Raw genomic sequence first — 18,019 nt, forward strand, 5'->3', positions numbered from 1 at the left:
ACATATCAGACCACCTGACCTGCCTCTTGAGAAATCTGTATGCAGGTCAGGATGCAACAATTAGAACTGGACATGGAACAACAGACTACTTCCAAATAGGAAAAGGAGTACATCAAGGCTGTATATTGTCACCCTGCTTATTTAACTTATATGCAGAGTACATCATGAGAATCGCTGGGCTGGAGGAAGCACAAGCTGGAATCAAGACTGCCAGGAGAAATATCAATAACCTCAGATATGCAGATGACACCACCCTTATGGCAGAAAGTGAAGAAGAACTAAAGAGCTTCTTGACGAAAGTGAAAGAGGAGAGTGAAAAGGTTGGCTTAAACCTCAACATTCAGAAAACTAAGATCACGGCATCCTGTCCCATCACCTCACGCCAAACAGATGGGGAAACAGTGGAAACAGTGATAGACTTTATTTTTGGGGGGCTCCAAAATCACTGCAGATGGTGACTGCAGCCATGAAATTAAAAGATGGTTACTCCTTGGAAGGAAAGTTATGACCAACCTAGACGGCATATTAAGAAGCAGAGACAATATTTTGCCAACAAAGGTTTGTCTAGTCAAGGTTATGGTTTTTCCAGAAGTCATATATGGATGTGAGAGTTGTACTATAAAGAAAGCTGAGTGCTGAAGAATTGATGCTTTTGAACTGTGGTGTTGGAGAAGACTCTTGAGAGTCCCTTGGACTGCAAGGAGATCCAACCAGTTCATCCTCAAGGAAGTCAGTCCTGGGTGTTCATTGGAAGGACTGATGTTGAAGCTGAAACTCTAATACTCTTGGCCACCTATTGTGAAGAGCTGACTCATTTGAATAGACCCAGATGTTGGGAAAGATTGAAGGCAGGAGGAGAAGGGGACAACAGAAGATGAGATAGTTGGATGGCAACACCAACTCAATGGACATGAGTTTGGGCAAACTCTGGGAGTTGGTGATGGACAGGGAGGCCTGGAGTGCTGCGGTTGATGGGGTCGCAAAGAGTTGGACACGACTGAGCAACTGAACTGAATGCCCACCTATATGTTAATATATTCTGTATGTGAAAAATTAATAGTACCATGGTTTATACCAGGCAAAATTGTTTAATGGTTTTTAGCCCTGAGACACTAGCATAAATATGGTAAACTTACACCAGTGATATTCAAAGCATCAAAATGATGTATGAGAAGATAGATACCTAAGAGAAGTCTAAGACTTCCTTGACTTGATTGAAACATTTAAACAAGATGTCCCATAATATAAATACTTGCCAAAAGTCTTTCAAAAGATACTGGTAAGTTACAAATAAAGATGGAGAGAAACAGAGTATCAGAGAAAGTTTAAATAATCTCTTTAAAAAACATGAACTTTTAATTTCCTTGAATATTTTTTCATGATGAATCCAATAAACATCATGCTTAGTTATCTGATTTTCTTAGAATAAGATATTTTCTTTGCAGATAAGGTAGGTGGGAATGCCACTGAAAAATACGTCGCCTCTTTAAATTTGTTTACCTGCAAAAACTATCGACTCCTCCAACCCCATTCCACTACTCCAGTCCTTCCACGGTCTTTTTGCCCCTTCTTGAGCTTATCACCATTCCTTTAATCCTCCGGCACACATTAAGAACATTCCATGCTGTGACTAAAACAACCTGGCTTCCAAAGTGTAATAGTTAATCTTTAAAGACAGTGGTATCAGTCAGGTCATTAGGGCCAGTAGAAGGGGATGGATCATCTTCAAACTGTGACTTAAAATAGCCAAGTCACACCTGAGCCTTCCTGTGGCAGCTCCCCTTCCCCGACTTTCTAGGTGGATTTAGGTTACCTGTCCTTCCACTGACTCACCCTAGTTCTCAGATGACATTTCAAGAACCTATGATGCCACTTGAGCTACCTGTTATTTTTAGGTCTGGGGTTACTAAAGAGGAGGAGGCAGATTCAGATTAGGGGATACAAAATTGATTTCAGCATTTTCCTACTTTTTCAGTCCTTCTCAAGAACTCCTGGCATCCTCGCTGCCTACCTCTTCTAGGACCATACCCATAGGCGAGCAAGAAAGATGTAGTGCTAATACAGTGCGATAGGTTAAACCCATGGGCTCTGGCACCAGACAAGCTCTATTCGTTTCCAGTATCTCACTGAAACTATTCTCTTGAAGGTCACTGACTATGTCCTTATTGAAAAACTCTAGTAAATCTACTGTGAAATTTGCTTCTTAACTCACTGTAGCATTTGTCACTGATGATCATCTCTTCTGCTTGATATTCTAGTCTCGCTTGGCTTTTGGATACCATGTTCTTCTGATTCTCCTACTTCCCTGACTGAATCCTTCTGGTTCCTCTAATAGCTATTTCCACTCATTCTGCTATTAAATTTAGGGATCTTTTCTTTTTAAATACTCTCCTCTGGAGGGCTTTATAGCAGTTTTACAGCATTTCCTATGACCTCTATGCTCATGTCTCCAAGGTTTATTATCTTCCCTTGGGCTCCAGTCTTCATAGCTCTGTCAAAAGGATATTTCCATCACATTTAATTCAGCATCATTTGATTAAATCTGCCATACTGCCCCTCTTGGAATCAGCTTTAGCTCACTCCTCTCTTTCGCACAATTTTCACAGGCTTCAAACTTTAGAGTCATCTTTTGACGTATGCAATTAAGAAGTTAATGACTGAGTTTTACCAATTCTTTCTTTGAAATGTCCTGTAATATCTGCTTCATCACTCTCATGTTAGCTGTAGTCCAGACTCTTGTTATCATGTATCATCATGATCACAATGCCTTTGTCTTTCTCTTACTTGAGTCTCTCTATTTTCCCATTTTTTTTTTTTCTTGGAAGAATAATCTCAACTCAGAACTCACCATAGTTCATTTTCCCCACAAGTCTAAACTCCTTTGCCTTCCTTTGCATGTGTGCCAAGTCGCATCTGACTCTGTGTGACCCTATGGACTGCAGCCTGCCAGGCCTCCTGTCCATGGGAACCAGATACGAGTCCTGGAGTGCGTTGCCATGCCAGGGGATCTTCCAGGGGTTGATCTTCCAGGGGATCTTCTGGTGTCTCTTATGTCCCCTACATTGGCAGGTGGGTTCTTTACCACTAGCACCACCCAGGAAGCCCCTTGCCTCGCTTTAGCGCTTACTGTAAGTTAACCCAACTTTACTAACAAACAATGTCCCACAGCTTTAGATATGAGATCCCTCTTTAATCAGCAACCTCTGTGCTTATCCCAGGCTCACATGTTCATGCTCTTCCCCTAATTTAGGAAGTTCTTTTCCTTATCCTCCTAAATCCTAGCCATTCTTTGAGGCCAGGGCCCATCTTTTCTACAAAACCCTCTCTAACTCTGGCATTTAACACTGTCTCTCAATACTTAATATCTATAGCATTTTCAGACCATTCCTCAGTGAGGCTTTCAATTATATTCAGTATGTATTAATTTTAAGCTATTTATTTTCCCATAATCAGGTTGTAACCTCCTCCAGGGCAGAATCTTAAGGTAGTGTCCTACAATTACTATGGGCTCACTTTGTTAAGCTAAATGAGAAAGACTTCTCAGTCTGACTGAAGTCTGGTAATAAACCTGAGATATGGTTAACACATGTGATTATGTGGTTAACTCATAAAAGTAAAAATGACTTACATTTCAGTAAATGTTTACAATGTCCCAAACATTACCATGCACATTTATGAGCTTTTTATATGGTAAAAAGTCTTCATTTTTCAGATGAGGAAACTGAAACTTAGGGACATGAAATGACTTACTTAGAAGATCACAGGGCTGAAAAGTGGGAGCCCTGCACTAAACCACAATGCTTTTCAGTCTTTTTTTCTTTTTTTCCCTTTCATGAAAACCTAACTTTATCAGTGTATATGAGGAGGATCAGAGATTATGATCTATTAACCCCAATTCATTTAGGTTTTAACAGAGTAATGTTTGGAGTGCAGTGTGATGTCATTTTGTATTTAATCTTACTGTTCCCTTCCTAACGAAAAGCACCAGCATTAGTTTGGTTTTTCAACTCAGAGACCAGGAAATCATCTTCTGCATTCCTCTTTCCCTCACAGTCCTATGTCCTTTCATCATTAAGCTCAGTCAATTTTACTGCCACTATTTCTCTTGAATTTATTCCCTTCTTTTCATGTCTACCACATCTTAGTCCAAGCTACCAGCAGTTACTATCTCTTTAAGAGAATCCTTACATCTACTTCCACTCTTATCCTCCCCAACTTGTTCTCCAGTTAGAATAAGCTTTTCTAAACGCAAATCTGATTATGTTTCTGAATCCCAAAGCACTTTATCAGGTTTCCAGCATTCATATAACAAACCCCTAAACCTTTAGTACAACCAACAATGCTCTTTGTGATCTGACATCATCTTACACCTCACCCCACTTTCTCTCTTACTGTCTGATTCATTCTATCAGCATCTCAAATATGCCTGATTCTTCCCACTACTGGCTGTTTTCGTTACCTGGAACACTTCTCTTTCAGTTCAGTTCAGTTCAGTTGCTCAGTCGTGTCCAGCTCTTTGCGACCCCATGAACCACAGCACGCCAGGCCACACTTCTCTTTACTCTTCTCCTATTTACACTTATCTTTCCTTCACTCTTACTGCAATTATAATTTTCTCAAAAAAGTGTTCCTTGACCTTCTTGATGCACACAAACCTCTCTATAATGTATAATCTCTTAGCACCTTGCAAGGCTCCTCCATCACTTATGAGTTGAACTTCGTATTTACTTCTCTGATTACCATTGGTTTCTTTCCCCCACTGGACTAAAAGTTCCTTGAGGCAGGGCTAAGTTCAGCCCCTCACACAGACCTAGCTTATGATTAAATACTTTAAAAATACATGCTTAATGACTGACTTAATAACTGATAATCACTACTGATGACTACTAGTCACTTCAGTTTGGCTAATGGTTTGATGTCAATTTGTGGACACTCGACCTCAGCTGACTCTTTCTACCACTGTGCCAACAACAACAGTATCTGAGATTTGTGGTCACGTGATAAGTGAGTGAGCAAACCTACAGCTGGAACATTGTCACAGTCACTCTTAATCCCCACTTAGCATGTGACTTTAAGTCATCAGCATCATGTCTGTTTATAGTGAAGAACTACAAACTAAAATCCTCAATTCTGTCCTGAGGGGTATCATAAACATTGAACTCCCAGTATTTGGCAGATGTTGAGGCAGTTCAACTCAAAATAAGAAAGCACCATATTTAAAAAGCAACTGTATGTAAGAGCCGATAAAGTACACTGACAAGCTTGAGACAAAGTGTTCTGAGTCTGGCTCTTGTTCTAATTGATCTTTGGCATAGTGCAGAGCATGACCAGAAGGGGTTCTGGCTTGGGTTCCATCCATGCACATTTCTTTCTGAATTACCCAGAGGGCCTTATTATAAACCAGTGTTGCCTTTAAACCATTGTACAACATGAGTTTGGAGGGTAATATAATAAACAAACTGCATATTCTCAATATGATAACAAGATGAAATGGCTGCTCACCAGATTTTTCAAATATCATTTGAAAGGGTCAAAAATGTCATGAGTATGTACAAAAGACAAAGATAGATTAAAAGATGAGGATTAATCACTTTTACATAAAAGACTCAAGGGTATAATGATGAGCTGCAGTTTATTTTAGAATGTCATTTATTTGCAAAATGCTACCAAGTAGCTGGGTAATAATTCACAGAATTCATAATGACTTAAAAGACTACTGCCTTAACGGGAGGTTTTTTTTTTTTTCTATTTTACTCATTAAGATTGCCTTAATAATTCATGCATGGCAATACCTTTAATGAGCAACTAAATCTCACGTATCTCATTTAAACTTGGCAACTCTGCTGACAGTTAATATAGTCTTGTACCCCTGAGCCAGCAATTGTAGAGGAGCTCTGGGCTGTTAGTAACTGAAACCATCCCATTTATGAAAATCCCAGGAAAACTTATGCCCTAGATGAATGGCCGAATTTTACGACCATTTGCTAGGAAGATTTATTCTTTCTTCATTTGTGGAAGGGAGAGAATGATAATGAGCCCAGACTATAACTCCTATTCCATGGACTGCATTGGTTGCTTTGCTCCTTTCTTAAAGGTAGCAACTGATTATCTTTCTACTTAGATGGTGAAAAGAGAGAGAGGCATGTAACACTATCCCACCAGGCAAGGTGAATTCTCTGCTTTTTCTCCACCATAAAAGTGAATATACAGATAGTTTAGACAACTTTTCTACCAGCATCTACCACTCAGTTTTATAAGATACAGTCATTTCTTAAGGACACAAGGAAGAAGCATTCACAATTGTTTTTCACATAAAAGAATGCTCCAGGTGATAATTCTCAAGATACTGCTCACAACAAAATTTCAAAAGTAAACAGTAATTTTAGTACACATTTATGTGCTACATCCATTTAATATGATACCACTCACTGCTACATTTACAGCAGTCTAACTGACAGAACATAGACTCCATTTAAATCCATTAAGACTTGTTCCTGGCGTAATGAACTTGTTCTTGGCATAATAAATTAGAGAAGCTTACTGATTTGGCCACTGTTTTCTTTCATATACCATTTGAAAAATATACTAGAGATAAAAGTCAGGAAGACCTGGATTTGGGGAAAACACAGAACAATGTCACCATAAAAACTGATTTCTTTTTTACTTATTTACAGTACTTTAATAAATTCATGCATGGCAATATCATCAACACATAACAAGATCTTACATAACATTTAATCTTCCTGTGCTGAAATTGCACATGCAAATTATATCGCATTTGGGTTCACTACATGCAGAAGCATTCATACCTGGTGTAAGGCGGGAGAGGCACAGTGATTCTGGTCCACTTGTTGAAAGTATCTGACACCAGGATGCGCTGCAGGTGATAGCGACTGCATTCAACATTGGTAGGCAAACAGTCCCTTATCAATGGATGCCAGGACAATCCAAGATCTATCGAGTATTCCAATTCAATAGCTGAAACAGGCATTATTCTGGTTAGAAATACATATCTGAAGATCCAGGAACCATGATTACTTACGTTTTCATATGTTTTAATTTATTGTTTTATATACAGTTAAAGAAATCATAGTAACAGTTAAAGTTGATATGTTTATTAATCTAATAGTTATAGGACATATGTTATACAAATATATAAATTAGATATCACTTACATATTACAATAACTACAGTATATTTTTTCTGTTTATTTAAAGGTCAACATATAAATACAGAGCATAGCAATTGTATGTTATAATGATTCCTTTTTAAATAGTTAAAAAAAATTGAGCAGACTTCTCAAAATTTAACCATTCAATAGGGATCCCGATCAACTTGTGCCAAATTTTCTCTTGATTAGGAGAAACTCCTAAGAAATTGAAAAATCTCTTTTATACGCTTATATAGCATTGCTTTGTTGTGTTATGGAATATACTGGGAAATCAGAGAAGTAAAAGTAGTAGCTGAAAGTCATGAAATTCATGCCCAAATGGGCAATCAGGCTGTGGGTCTACGGAAAGAGATTTTTTTTTTTTTCCTTTCTCTTCCTCCAAAACATTCAACCTATACTCTATATACTATTAGCCTCCAACTAATAAAAATAAATGGAAAAAAAATAATAAAGTTTTGTTCATGAGAATAAAATATGTTTTATATCTCTCTCTCTAGTCCCTTCTTAAGACATTATAAACTCCTTCAGGCCACATCTCCCTATTGAAATTGCCTTCTCTGAGACCATGATTCTCAGTCTTGGTTGCACAATGAAATCACCTGGGTACATTTAGAAAGTACCAATGTCAGAGTCGTATCTGCAGGGATTGGGATTTCACTCTTGTGGGGCAGGGCAAGATGTTGGGAGCTTTTAAGTTCCCTGGGGGCACTTTCCTGTGCAGCCAGCTTGGTACCACTCACTGCTCGAAGGCTCCTGGTGGCCTTTTTAGTTAAATACAATGGCCTGTCTCACTATTCATTGTTCCTGTACTCCCTTCAGCACTAGACATTATTGATGGCTCCCTGATTCTTGAAATGTCCCTTTCTTTTGCAAGACATTATTCTGAATCTCCTGTCTTATTTCCCTCTGACTTCTCTGCTAACTAGCCCAGCTATGGGAATCTTTCCAGACTCCATCTCTGGCCTTCTATTCTACACATACCCTCCTTGGGCTTCAACTATTATTTCTGTGCCCAGATATCACAATTTTGCATCTCAAAGTTGGTTTTATTCATTCAGCAAATTTGTTCAGTCTGGCATTGTGCTGGATGCTGGCATATTGCGATGGACAGTACAAAGTTCCTGTTTTCTACATTGTAAGCCCTCCACATTTAATTAAAGGGTATCTCTACCTCAAACTATTTTCACCAAGCTAAATAAAAACTCATTTTCTCTCATAAACAAACATCTCTTCTTTATTTATTTGTAATTGGAGGCTAACTGCTTTGCAAGATTGTGTTAGTTTCTGCCACACATCAACATGAATGAGCAATAGGTATACATGTAAACACCTCTTCTTAACTTCCAAATTCTCTCAGTGACAAGGCTCCTGCATTAGTTTTCTGGGTTTAAAATTTAGAAATTATTTTAGAAAATTTACTTCTTTCTTCTTTACCCTTTATGTTCAATATGTCACCTGGTTTTGAGGTCTGCTATTGCTTTCCTGTTGGTCTTCAGTGTCTCATACTAGTTTTATTTCTTCTATTTCTCTTCATGGCAAGTAGAGCAAGTTTTCATCACCTCCTACAGAGATGTCCACCAACACTTCTTTGCCAGGATTATTCTTTACCCACCTTCATTGGTTCCTGAGCTAATCTCCTTAAAATCCACCATACTACTCCCCTGCACCCATGCCCTCTCATTCATGACTTTGTCAAGCACAAATTCCTACGCTTGCCTTTTAATGCCCTTCTTAATTTGCTGCCAACAAAGATTAGCCAGTTTCCTCTTTTATTTTTTTATTCAGTTCAATCTTTCTCAAGAAGTTGCCCTACTCTACAGTAGAAAATACACGTGACTGGGCTTAGACGGGCAGAGTCTCAGTCCTGGTTCTGCTGCAGGCTGGCCGGCCATGTCATAACCTACCTCTTTGGTTTCTCACTGGTTGTGTCTATGGACAGTGAGTGGGTATCTAGGACCCAAAAGTCCCTTTGTGTTTTCAAAATTAGCACTCTGCCCTCCTCCATTAGATGCAAATATTATCTATTCAGGCTGGTCTCCTCATAGTATCCCCATGGACCAGGAGAACTCCCACATTATGCTATCAGACCAGCTTCAGGTATCTTCTTCCTCACTCACCCTTCAAATTCACTCCAACTATCAATGCTCACTTGAGACTTAGCTTCTTTGTGAAACTTCCCAAACTTCTAGGATTGGCCATCCATTGGTTATCCCTCTCTTGGCTGAACTCTCATTGCAGTTTTGCTAAATTAGTACCACTCCATCAAGCACTTGATTTAGTCATTTATTGGACTTTAACTTTCTGAAGCACCCCTCAACTAGACTGCACCTCGTGAAGACAGGCTATATACCTTATATTTTTTCAAATTCCATGACTAGTTTATGCTGACTGATTGAGTCCAAGGTAGAAAGAGCACTTCTGAGTTTTTCCCTAAGATCTATCCATTAAGTTCAGCCTAATGGAAATATGAAAAATCTGGATTTTGTAGGACCTTGGAAGTAACAAAGTTCTCCAGATTTTAGCCCCCAAGAATCTAAAACAGAACAAGGTCCTTGTGAACATTCTAGTTTAGATCTCTTGGAAGAACAGTGATACAGGGTGGTGAAAGACTAGGAAGTCCCCAGAATCTTGATGGATCTGCAAATTCCAGTGAAGTGTCCGATTATGCAATGATGGCAGCATTTATTGCTCCTAAGATAGGTCCATGTATGTGTATGTGTGTGTGTGTGTATAAGGTATGTGTGTAGGTGCACAACCTAGAAGATGAAAACTAGTCACAGTCAGGGTGGTTTAGAATATACTATGATCCACAATGGCAGAAAGTATTAGGCAAAATGGTAACAACAAAATTTCATGAATCCTGGGAGAATGGAAAGGAGACCATAACTGGACTAATCTAAAGCCCCATTAATTAAAACACATGTAAAACCCTGTGTGTGTAAATCCTATTGCTGACTCTGACATTCCTTATGTGATAAGACTCTCTTATTCTGTAAATATGATACCTTAAAAATCTGGATTTAGGAAGGAGAGTTTGGGATGTATGGAGAGAAAATGTAGAAAGAGTTAGTCACTCAATCGTGTATGACTCCTTGTGACTCCAAGGACTATGATAGCCCTCCAGGCTCCTCTGTCCATGGAATTCTCCAGGCAAGAATACTGGAGTGGGTTGCCATTCCCTTCTCCAGGAGATCTTCCCGACCCAGGGATCGGACCCGGTCTCCTGCACTGCAGGTAGATTGTTTACTGTCTGAGCCACCAGGGGGAGAGAGTAACAAGGAAACTTACATTACCACATGTTAAATAGATAGCCAATGGGGATTTGCTATATGACTCAGGGAACTCACACTGGTGCTCTGTAACAACCTAGAGAGGTGGGATGTGGAGGGAGGTGGCAGGGAGGTTCAAGAGGGAGGGACATATGTATACTGATTCATGTTGATGTTTGGCAGAAACCAACACAATTCTGTAAAACATGTATCCTTCAATTAAAAAATAAATTAAAAAAATCTGGAGTTATAAAATGATACAAATCTTTGGGTATCACATATATAAAAGAAGTCTTCATGAACATATACTTAAAATAAGTTTACATTCTGAGGCATTAAAAAATAAGCTTATAAAACTCCAATTACCCACAACATTATTAAAAATGCAGTTGTGGTTTGACTGAAAGTGCACTTGTGTTTTACTTCCAGACTTCTTGGAGGTATAGTTCAGTCCTTTGACTGTGGCAGTCATGGATGCCCATTTATACATGTTTGTTCCTCCACCTGGAAAGGTAACACTCACCATAACAAGAATCTGTGACCGAGCAGGAGGCAGCAAAGTCTATCTGTAGGAAGGAATCCTCATTCACAGCAATGTCCGTGGTGACCACATAACGGGTGCTGGCCTTTTCAATGAAGACAAGGGCATCACCTGTAGAGCCACACACAGGCATCTTGGTGCCTCCGGGGTGAAGCAGCCACTTCCTACTATCCAGAGTTGTGAAATCATCCTCTAAGACTGTATTGCCAGAAATATTTCCTCCAATGAGGATCTGAAATATATTTTTTAAAGAACAACTTTTCAATTTGGTTTTGAGACATGAGAAAGTTTAGTCATTTTTTTTTTTTTTTTTTTTTTTTGGTTTTTATCTGTCAGATTGCTCAGAACTGGCATTATTCAGCAAACATAATGTTAGGAGGCCTTTCAGAATGCTCCTGTTTATGTGGTCTGCTTGCCCATCTGGCAAGAAGCTACAGAAACAAATTGAAAGACTGACAAAATCATTCACAGTCTTCATGGACCAAACTGTGCCTTTGGAAACTACATACACCCAAGCTGGGAATGCAAAATTTGGTTATATGTGATTTTTTTCCAAGTAAAATTTCTATTTAAGGACAGACATACCCTAAGGCATTTCAGTTCCAATTCTTTGCAGGGATTCTACTGTTTGTTAACAAGTTCTTTGAGTTCTATTGGATATGCATTTTATTATGTATGAAGATCCTTTAGAACTGTTCATAAGGATGTTAGGGAGATTTATTTATTTTTTTCTTCAAAGGTTAGGAAAGAGGATTTGGGAACTACTGTATGTGGCACAAATGCTAATTTGCACATTTTCCTTTCAGAGAATTATAGCCTTGAATCACGCTTAATAAAGTCCCTCTAACCATATGGCAGAATCCTCTATGAGCAGGACCTGGGCCTTCTGTTGTGTCATTCATTTTTATAGGCTCAGGCATTTGAGGAACTAGAGAATGAAAGGAAGCTAAATGCCATATCTAATCTAGCAACATGCCGTTGGGTAAGTCACCCAGCTTGTGGGTCCTGGACCTCCTCTACTGAGCGAGGGGTTGGCCTAACTGCTTTCTAAAGCCACATTCAGCGCAAATGACAAAATTATAATAGTTGATCTTGAAGGGACTGACCTGGTCGATAACCCAGGGACTGTAGAAGTGCCCATTTTCAGATGGTTGCCACCAGCGGAGGCGAGCAGAAGCAGAACGGGCTTTTAGAGGTATCTCCAGGGCGATGTATCTGCCCACATTGCTGGAGTTGCTGAAAAGGAACTCTTGAAGGAGACTCCACGAGAGGCCACCATTGAGAGAATACTGCAGAAGCACAGGTTGGCTCCTGGGATCTGGAACACCTTTACCACATCCCAGTCTCATGAAGAACTGCACAAATCTGACACAAGTAAAATTTACTGTAGACAAGTGCACAGGGCAACAGGGGAGCTCACAGCTTTAATGAATACGATGATTTAAGGAACATTCAAAGTAACTGTTCCAAAGTTTGACTTCCCTTTTAAATGTGAAAGGGAGTTAGTAAAATGTGAAGTCTGAAAAAGGCTACTCTGTACCCATAATGATATTTGGTATCCCTCCACCCCCCCACCCACCAACAAGTGAGTGTCTGAGGGATTTGAACATTTATCGTGCCCTCTGGCTATTCTTTAAGAAGACGGGAGCAGTCCAAAGGCTGTCCAAGTTTGGGAGTGTGTATTGCTATCTATCTAAGATAAATCTGTATCCTTGTCTTTAGTATCTGAAACTGAAAGAATGTAATTAATGTAGTTTATGTCATTTATCCACAAAATCATTCATTCCCAGCTTTCACCAGTAATTTTTCAGATCTCGTATTATTGGTTTTGTGAGACACTTTTAAATTCACCAGTTGTAGCACCTCTTTGTGAAAGGCCAGACATTTTTTGGAAGAGGTGTGTTAAGCCTGAGTCTCTTCTCTGTCTTTTGTGCCAGGAGCAGGGGAGCAGGAGTGTTTGGTGGTGTGGATGGTGGACTGTATCAGCCTCTGACTCTTGCTGCATCTGGGACGGATGATACTGGCCATTGAAAGATGTGGCGGTCAGCCAGTGGCAGCCTTCCCAGCTGGCAGGGAGGTGGACAGAGTGGCAGCTGGGCTACCAAGGAAAACCAGCTCACATGTTATCTTTGGCAGGAGAGCTGTTGGTTCCTGGTCTGGCCACTGTGCTAGCTGGTAATGCAGAATACATTTCATATGTAACCCAACACACATACCCAATTATGAATGCAAGTCAAACATAAGAAATATATTGGGGCATATAATAAAAGTCATCAGTTCCATATATAAAATCATGCATTCTTCATGGATTCCTCCCCTCCCCCATATCCACTATCAGGACATTCATTTACCTTATAACCCTGAGAAAACTGGGATTTTACATGGAGCATTTTGAGGTCAATATATGCAAATCCTACACAGCATGCTACTGAGATGAGATTAAATAATGGCGTTTTTAACATTGGATTAATGGAAAAAATACATGGTTACTGCCTTGTAAAGGTTTTACCTATAAAAACAATTGTTTACAGAGAAACACTTTTAGTATATTGTCTACTTGTATTGGGGAAATGTTTATATTAATTTAGTTATAGATAAACCATGTAAGAATTATTTAGAAAAGCCTAATAATTTCTAAATTAGGGAATTCAGTTGCCAGTGATAATTCTTAGATAAAGAGCAGCAAATTAAACCATATGCATTAAAATAGGATGGAGATAAATAAAATCTTGCTTTCTGTAACTGTAAAATTATTCTTATAGATAGGATTATATTTTATATGAAACATGATCAAACTTATAATTCAATAAATGAAACAACTTAAAAGAGGAGGATATGTTAAAATATATTTTAAGATACTCTGAAATATTTCAAAAGATAGAACATGATTTCTTTATTCACTTGCAAAAATAGGTCAAGGTTCCATTTTATACATTTTAAACTGTATTTTTTATTTTCCTGGCTAAGTTTTTGGCTCATCAAATGATCAAGGGATACACATCTTGACAGGACATAATCCTCAGAGCCAGTTTAAAATGTTTGCTTCTGAGTGACTGTGCTTAATTTAGAAAATGGGTGACTCGAATATATGAGCAAATCATTGGAAAGAAATGCTTATAAACAACAAGCCTACACTTTAGATGTTCTTAAATTGTTAATGGATATACAATTAATGGTGAATAATCTGTGAGCACATCGAATTTCAATTAAGCTTTCTCCTGAGCATGGTAAATAATTTCTACATAGACAAGGTGCTAATGAAAAGTATTCTGTAGAAGGTGCATAAAGAAGATTATGTTCTTAAAGTTAAAGCAAGGTAAACACTGTCATTTCCTGGTCACCACCTAATAGAAAACCAGATATTAGCCTCTTTCTGTTTAGCTCCGTTTCAGTTCTGATCCCGATATTGCATGATCTCTCTCAGTTTTAGAATGAAAATTGTGTAAACTGTGTCTTACTGGAGTCTTTGGCAAGCCAGAAGCATAGCATTTCCAATGGGAGGCCTTGTCCTTGAGATCCCTGCTTCTTTTTGACTTGATTACATTCTGCTACTTTACATTACAAGGTAGTTCTTCAACAGCATTTAAAAACGATTACCTAGCATGTGATAAATCCAGATCTCGTGTCATCAACATGCGTAAGCCATCTTCATTGAAAAAGAGGTTGTTTCCACTGGAAAGGATTCCACACTTCCGAGATGGCTTTCCACCACTCATTAATAAGAACCTATCAGATTCTAGCTGACCTGAAAAGAATGGAAAATGTGGTTTACCTATGACCCCAAATATAGCCATGTATTTTTAAAAAGAATATGCCAAATGCTTTGTGTAGTTTTAAAATATGAAGTCACGAATATTGAAGTCATAGATTTGGAGGATAAGAGGTCTTTTCAACATTTTAGTTTGTTTGAGTTGTTTAACATTGGCTGTATAATTTAAGGGTCCACAGGACAAAGGAAGGGGGCCTTTCCCTAGTATCTATGGTCCAGCCAAACTGCTCCCTCCATTCTGCTCCTCTGCAAAAACAGACACTGGCTGGTCAGAGTGCATCAGTCCAGAATTAAAGAAGGGTAATGAGACCTTTCCACTGACTTCTTTACTGTGTCCTTGCTACTGAGAGGACAGTATGAGGCCAGTGTTATATAGTATTTTAAAAGCTACAGTTTTAGTGTGAGAAATTTCAGTGTAATTTAATATTTCCTATTAAATAATGTCTTTTGAAACCAACTCACCAATCTCTTCAGTTATTCACCTTTTTCGGTTGTGGTAAAAGGCATAATACATTAGTTTTGCCATTTAACCATTTTAAAATGAATGATTCATGGCATTTAGTACATTCATAATGTTGTGCAACCATCACTGCCAGCTAGCTCCAGAATTTTCATTACCCATAAAGGAAATCTTGTACCCAGTAAGCAGTTGATCTCCATTTTCCCCTCACCCAACCCCCTGGCAACCATTAATCTTCTTTCTGTCTTTATAGGTTTGCCTGTTTTGAGTGCTTCATAAAAATACGACATGTGTTTGACTTCTTCTACTTAGCATAATGCTTTCAAGATTCATCTATACTGCAGCATGAATCAGTATTTCATTCCTTTTTATAACTAAATATTATTCCATTGTATTGATATACCTAAACCTAACTTTAAAGTATATCTTGAAGCCATAGATACATTGCAAAACATTCGCAGGCAACTTGGGAAAAAGAAAAAAAATCAATCCCATTTTTCTAACCTACATATGGACTTCCCTGATGGCTCAGTGTTAAAGAATCCGTCTGCAACATAGAAGACGTGGGTTTGATCCCTGGGGCGGGCAGAACCTCTGGGGAAGGAAATGGCAACCCACTCCAGTATTCTTGCTTGGGAAATTCCATGGACAGAGGAGCCTGGCAGGCCCCACTCTATAGGGTTGCAAAGAGCTGGACGTGACTTAGTGACTAAACCAACACCATCATTCTAACACAGATAGCTATCACATTTAAGACTTTCTCTCATGAGAACGTTTTCCCAATTTTATCAGAGTGCATAGCCGATGCATATATAATTGTGAATAATTTCAATCATTATAGTATACGTTTTTCTACATTGTCATCCAAGGTTGACTCTTTATATAGATATTTTCCAAAATTATCATTGATTAGAAATTACATATGATAGAAAACGGGGCGAAAATAGCCTTGCTTTTTCTTAATTATGGTCTTCTTCACTCTTACTGATTTTGTTTCAAAAATGGAATCCTATGAAGTTCAGAACTAAACAAAGGCACGGGTGGTTCCAAATGTAATGAAAAATAATGAAATATTAGGGTGAAACTTAATAGCTCATCTGGTAAAGAATCTGCCTGCAAGGCAGAAGACCCTGGTTTGATTCCTGGGTCGGGAAGATCCACTGGAGAAGAGATAGGATACCCACTCCAGCATTCTGGCCTGGAGAATTCCATGGACTATAGTCCATGGGGTTGCAAAGAGTTGGACACAACTGAGCGACTTTCATTAATGATTACCTTTATATTACAAATTGTGTGTGTGTGTGTGTGTGTGTGTGTGTGTGAATTGCTCAGTTGTGTCTGACTCTTTGTGACCCCGTGGACTGTAGCCCGCCAGGCTGCTCTGTCCATGGGATTCTCCAGGCATGAACACTGGAGTGGGTTGCCATTTCCTTCTCCAGGGGATCTTCTGGACCCAGGGATCAGACCCGAGTGTCCTGCATTACAGCAGATTCTTTACTGTCTGAGCCACCAGGAAAGCCTGAAAGGCAGAGTGTACCACATCAGAGGACAATATGGTCAAGGATGAAATCTTGAGGAGCACAGTTAAAAGCAAGGCTTTAAATAAGTTATAAACAAACAAACAAAAAAAATCAAGGCTTCCCTGGTGGCTCAGATGGTAAAGAATCTGCTTGCAATGCAGGAGACCTGGGTTCAATCCCTGAGCTGGAAGATCCCCTGGAGAAGGGAATGGCTACCCACTCCAGTATTCTTGCCTGGAGAATCCCATGAACAGAGAAGCCTGGTGGGCTACAGTCCATAAGGTCACAAAGAATCAGACACGAGTGAAGCGACAGCACACACAAACTGTGCTTAATGTGTAAATTCTTTCACAAAGTTATATAGGTTTCATAAGAAAAGATTACCTTCAAAATCATCCTTGAGAAAATCAGGATTTTTGGTGCTTATTTTACAGGTTGGACCTGAATAACCAGGATCACATATACACTTGGTTCCATTGATACAACTCCCGTGTCCGTTACACATCTCTTCACATTGTGGACCAATATAGACATTATCAATGGCCCACGTCACTGGCTGTGAGCCAGCGGAATAAAACCCTTGGTACCATCTGAAACGCACAGATCTGGAAAAGAGATACAAGTCTTTCAAAAGCTAACCAACAGAACAATATCTTCAAAGTAAGCACATCTGATCGGTGAGCAGTGGGCAGTTACCACCTCTGTACCACACTCAAGTAGAAAACAAGGTTCAATATTTCAAGACCACAAATGACATTACTCAATCTCCAGGATGTTGCCAATAAAGTTCCTCTTTCTACAAGCCTTTCCCAATAGTGTCACTCTCAAATCTCCACCTGGGTTTGTATCTTTTTCAACACTTTATTGGTGAGGCAGTTTCCATTAAACATTTTCTATGGGGCTTCCCAGCTCAAATGGTAAAGAATCATCCTGGAATGCCGGAGCCTGGGTTCAATTCCTGGGTCAGGATGATTCCTTGGAGAAGGGCACAGCAACCCACTCCAGTATTCTTGCCTGGAGGATCCCGTGGACAGAGGAGCCTGGTGAGCTACAGTCCATAGGATCACAAAGAACTGGACACGTCTGAGCGACTAACACACACACAACCTCTGTACAGGCTTCCCTGGTGGCTCAGATGGTAAAGAATCGGCCTGCAATGCAGGAGACCTGGGTTTGATCCCTGGGTCAGGAAGATCCCCTGGAGAAGGGAGTGGCAATCCACTCCAGGATTCTTGCCTGGAGAATTTCAAGGACAGAGGACCCTGGCAGGCTACTGTCCATGGGCTGGC

At 39.4% G+C, this 18,019-nt stretch overlaps 1 protein-coding gene across 1 annotated transcript in view; it reads right to left on the reverse strand.

The window, feature by feature from the left end:
- The window catches only part of RELN (reelin), a 530,384-nt gene that overhangs the window by 49,384 nt on the left and 462,981 nt on the right, over nucleotides 1–18,019 (reverse strand). Inside the window, exons 42-46 of the mRNA XM_065939296.1 lie at nucleotides 17,115–17,335; nucleotides 14,579–14,726; nucleotides 12,088–12,346; nucleotides 10,964–11,213; nucleotides 6,810–6,978 (exon numbers count right to left, since the gene is read on the reverse strand). Coding sequence (XP_065795368.1) covers nucleotides 6,810–6,978; nucleotides 10,964–11,213; nucleotides 12,088–12,346; nucleotides 14,579–14,726; nucleotides 17,115–17,335 — 1,047 coding nt within the window. The remainder of the gene's footprint in view (nucleotides 1–6,809; nucleotides 6,979–10,963; nucleotides 11,214–12,087; nucleotides 12,347–14,578; nucleotides 14,727–17,114; nucleotides 17,336–18,019) is intronic.

This window comes from Muntiacus reevesi, chromosome 6 (assembly GCF_963930625.1).
Source record: "Muntiacus reevesi chromosome 6, mMunRee1.1, whole genome shotgun sequence".
Classification (NCBI taxonomy): Eukaryota; Metazoa; Chordata; class Mammalia; order Artiodactyla; family Cervidae; genus Muntiacus; species Muntiacus reevesi.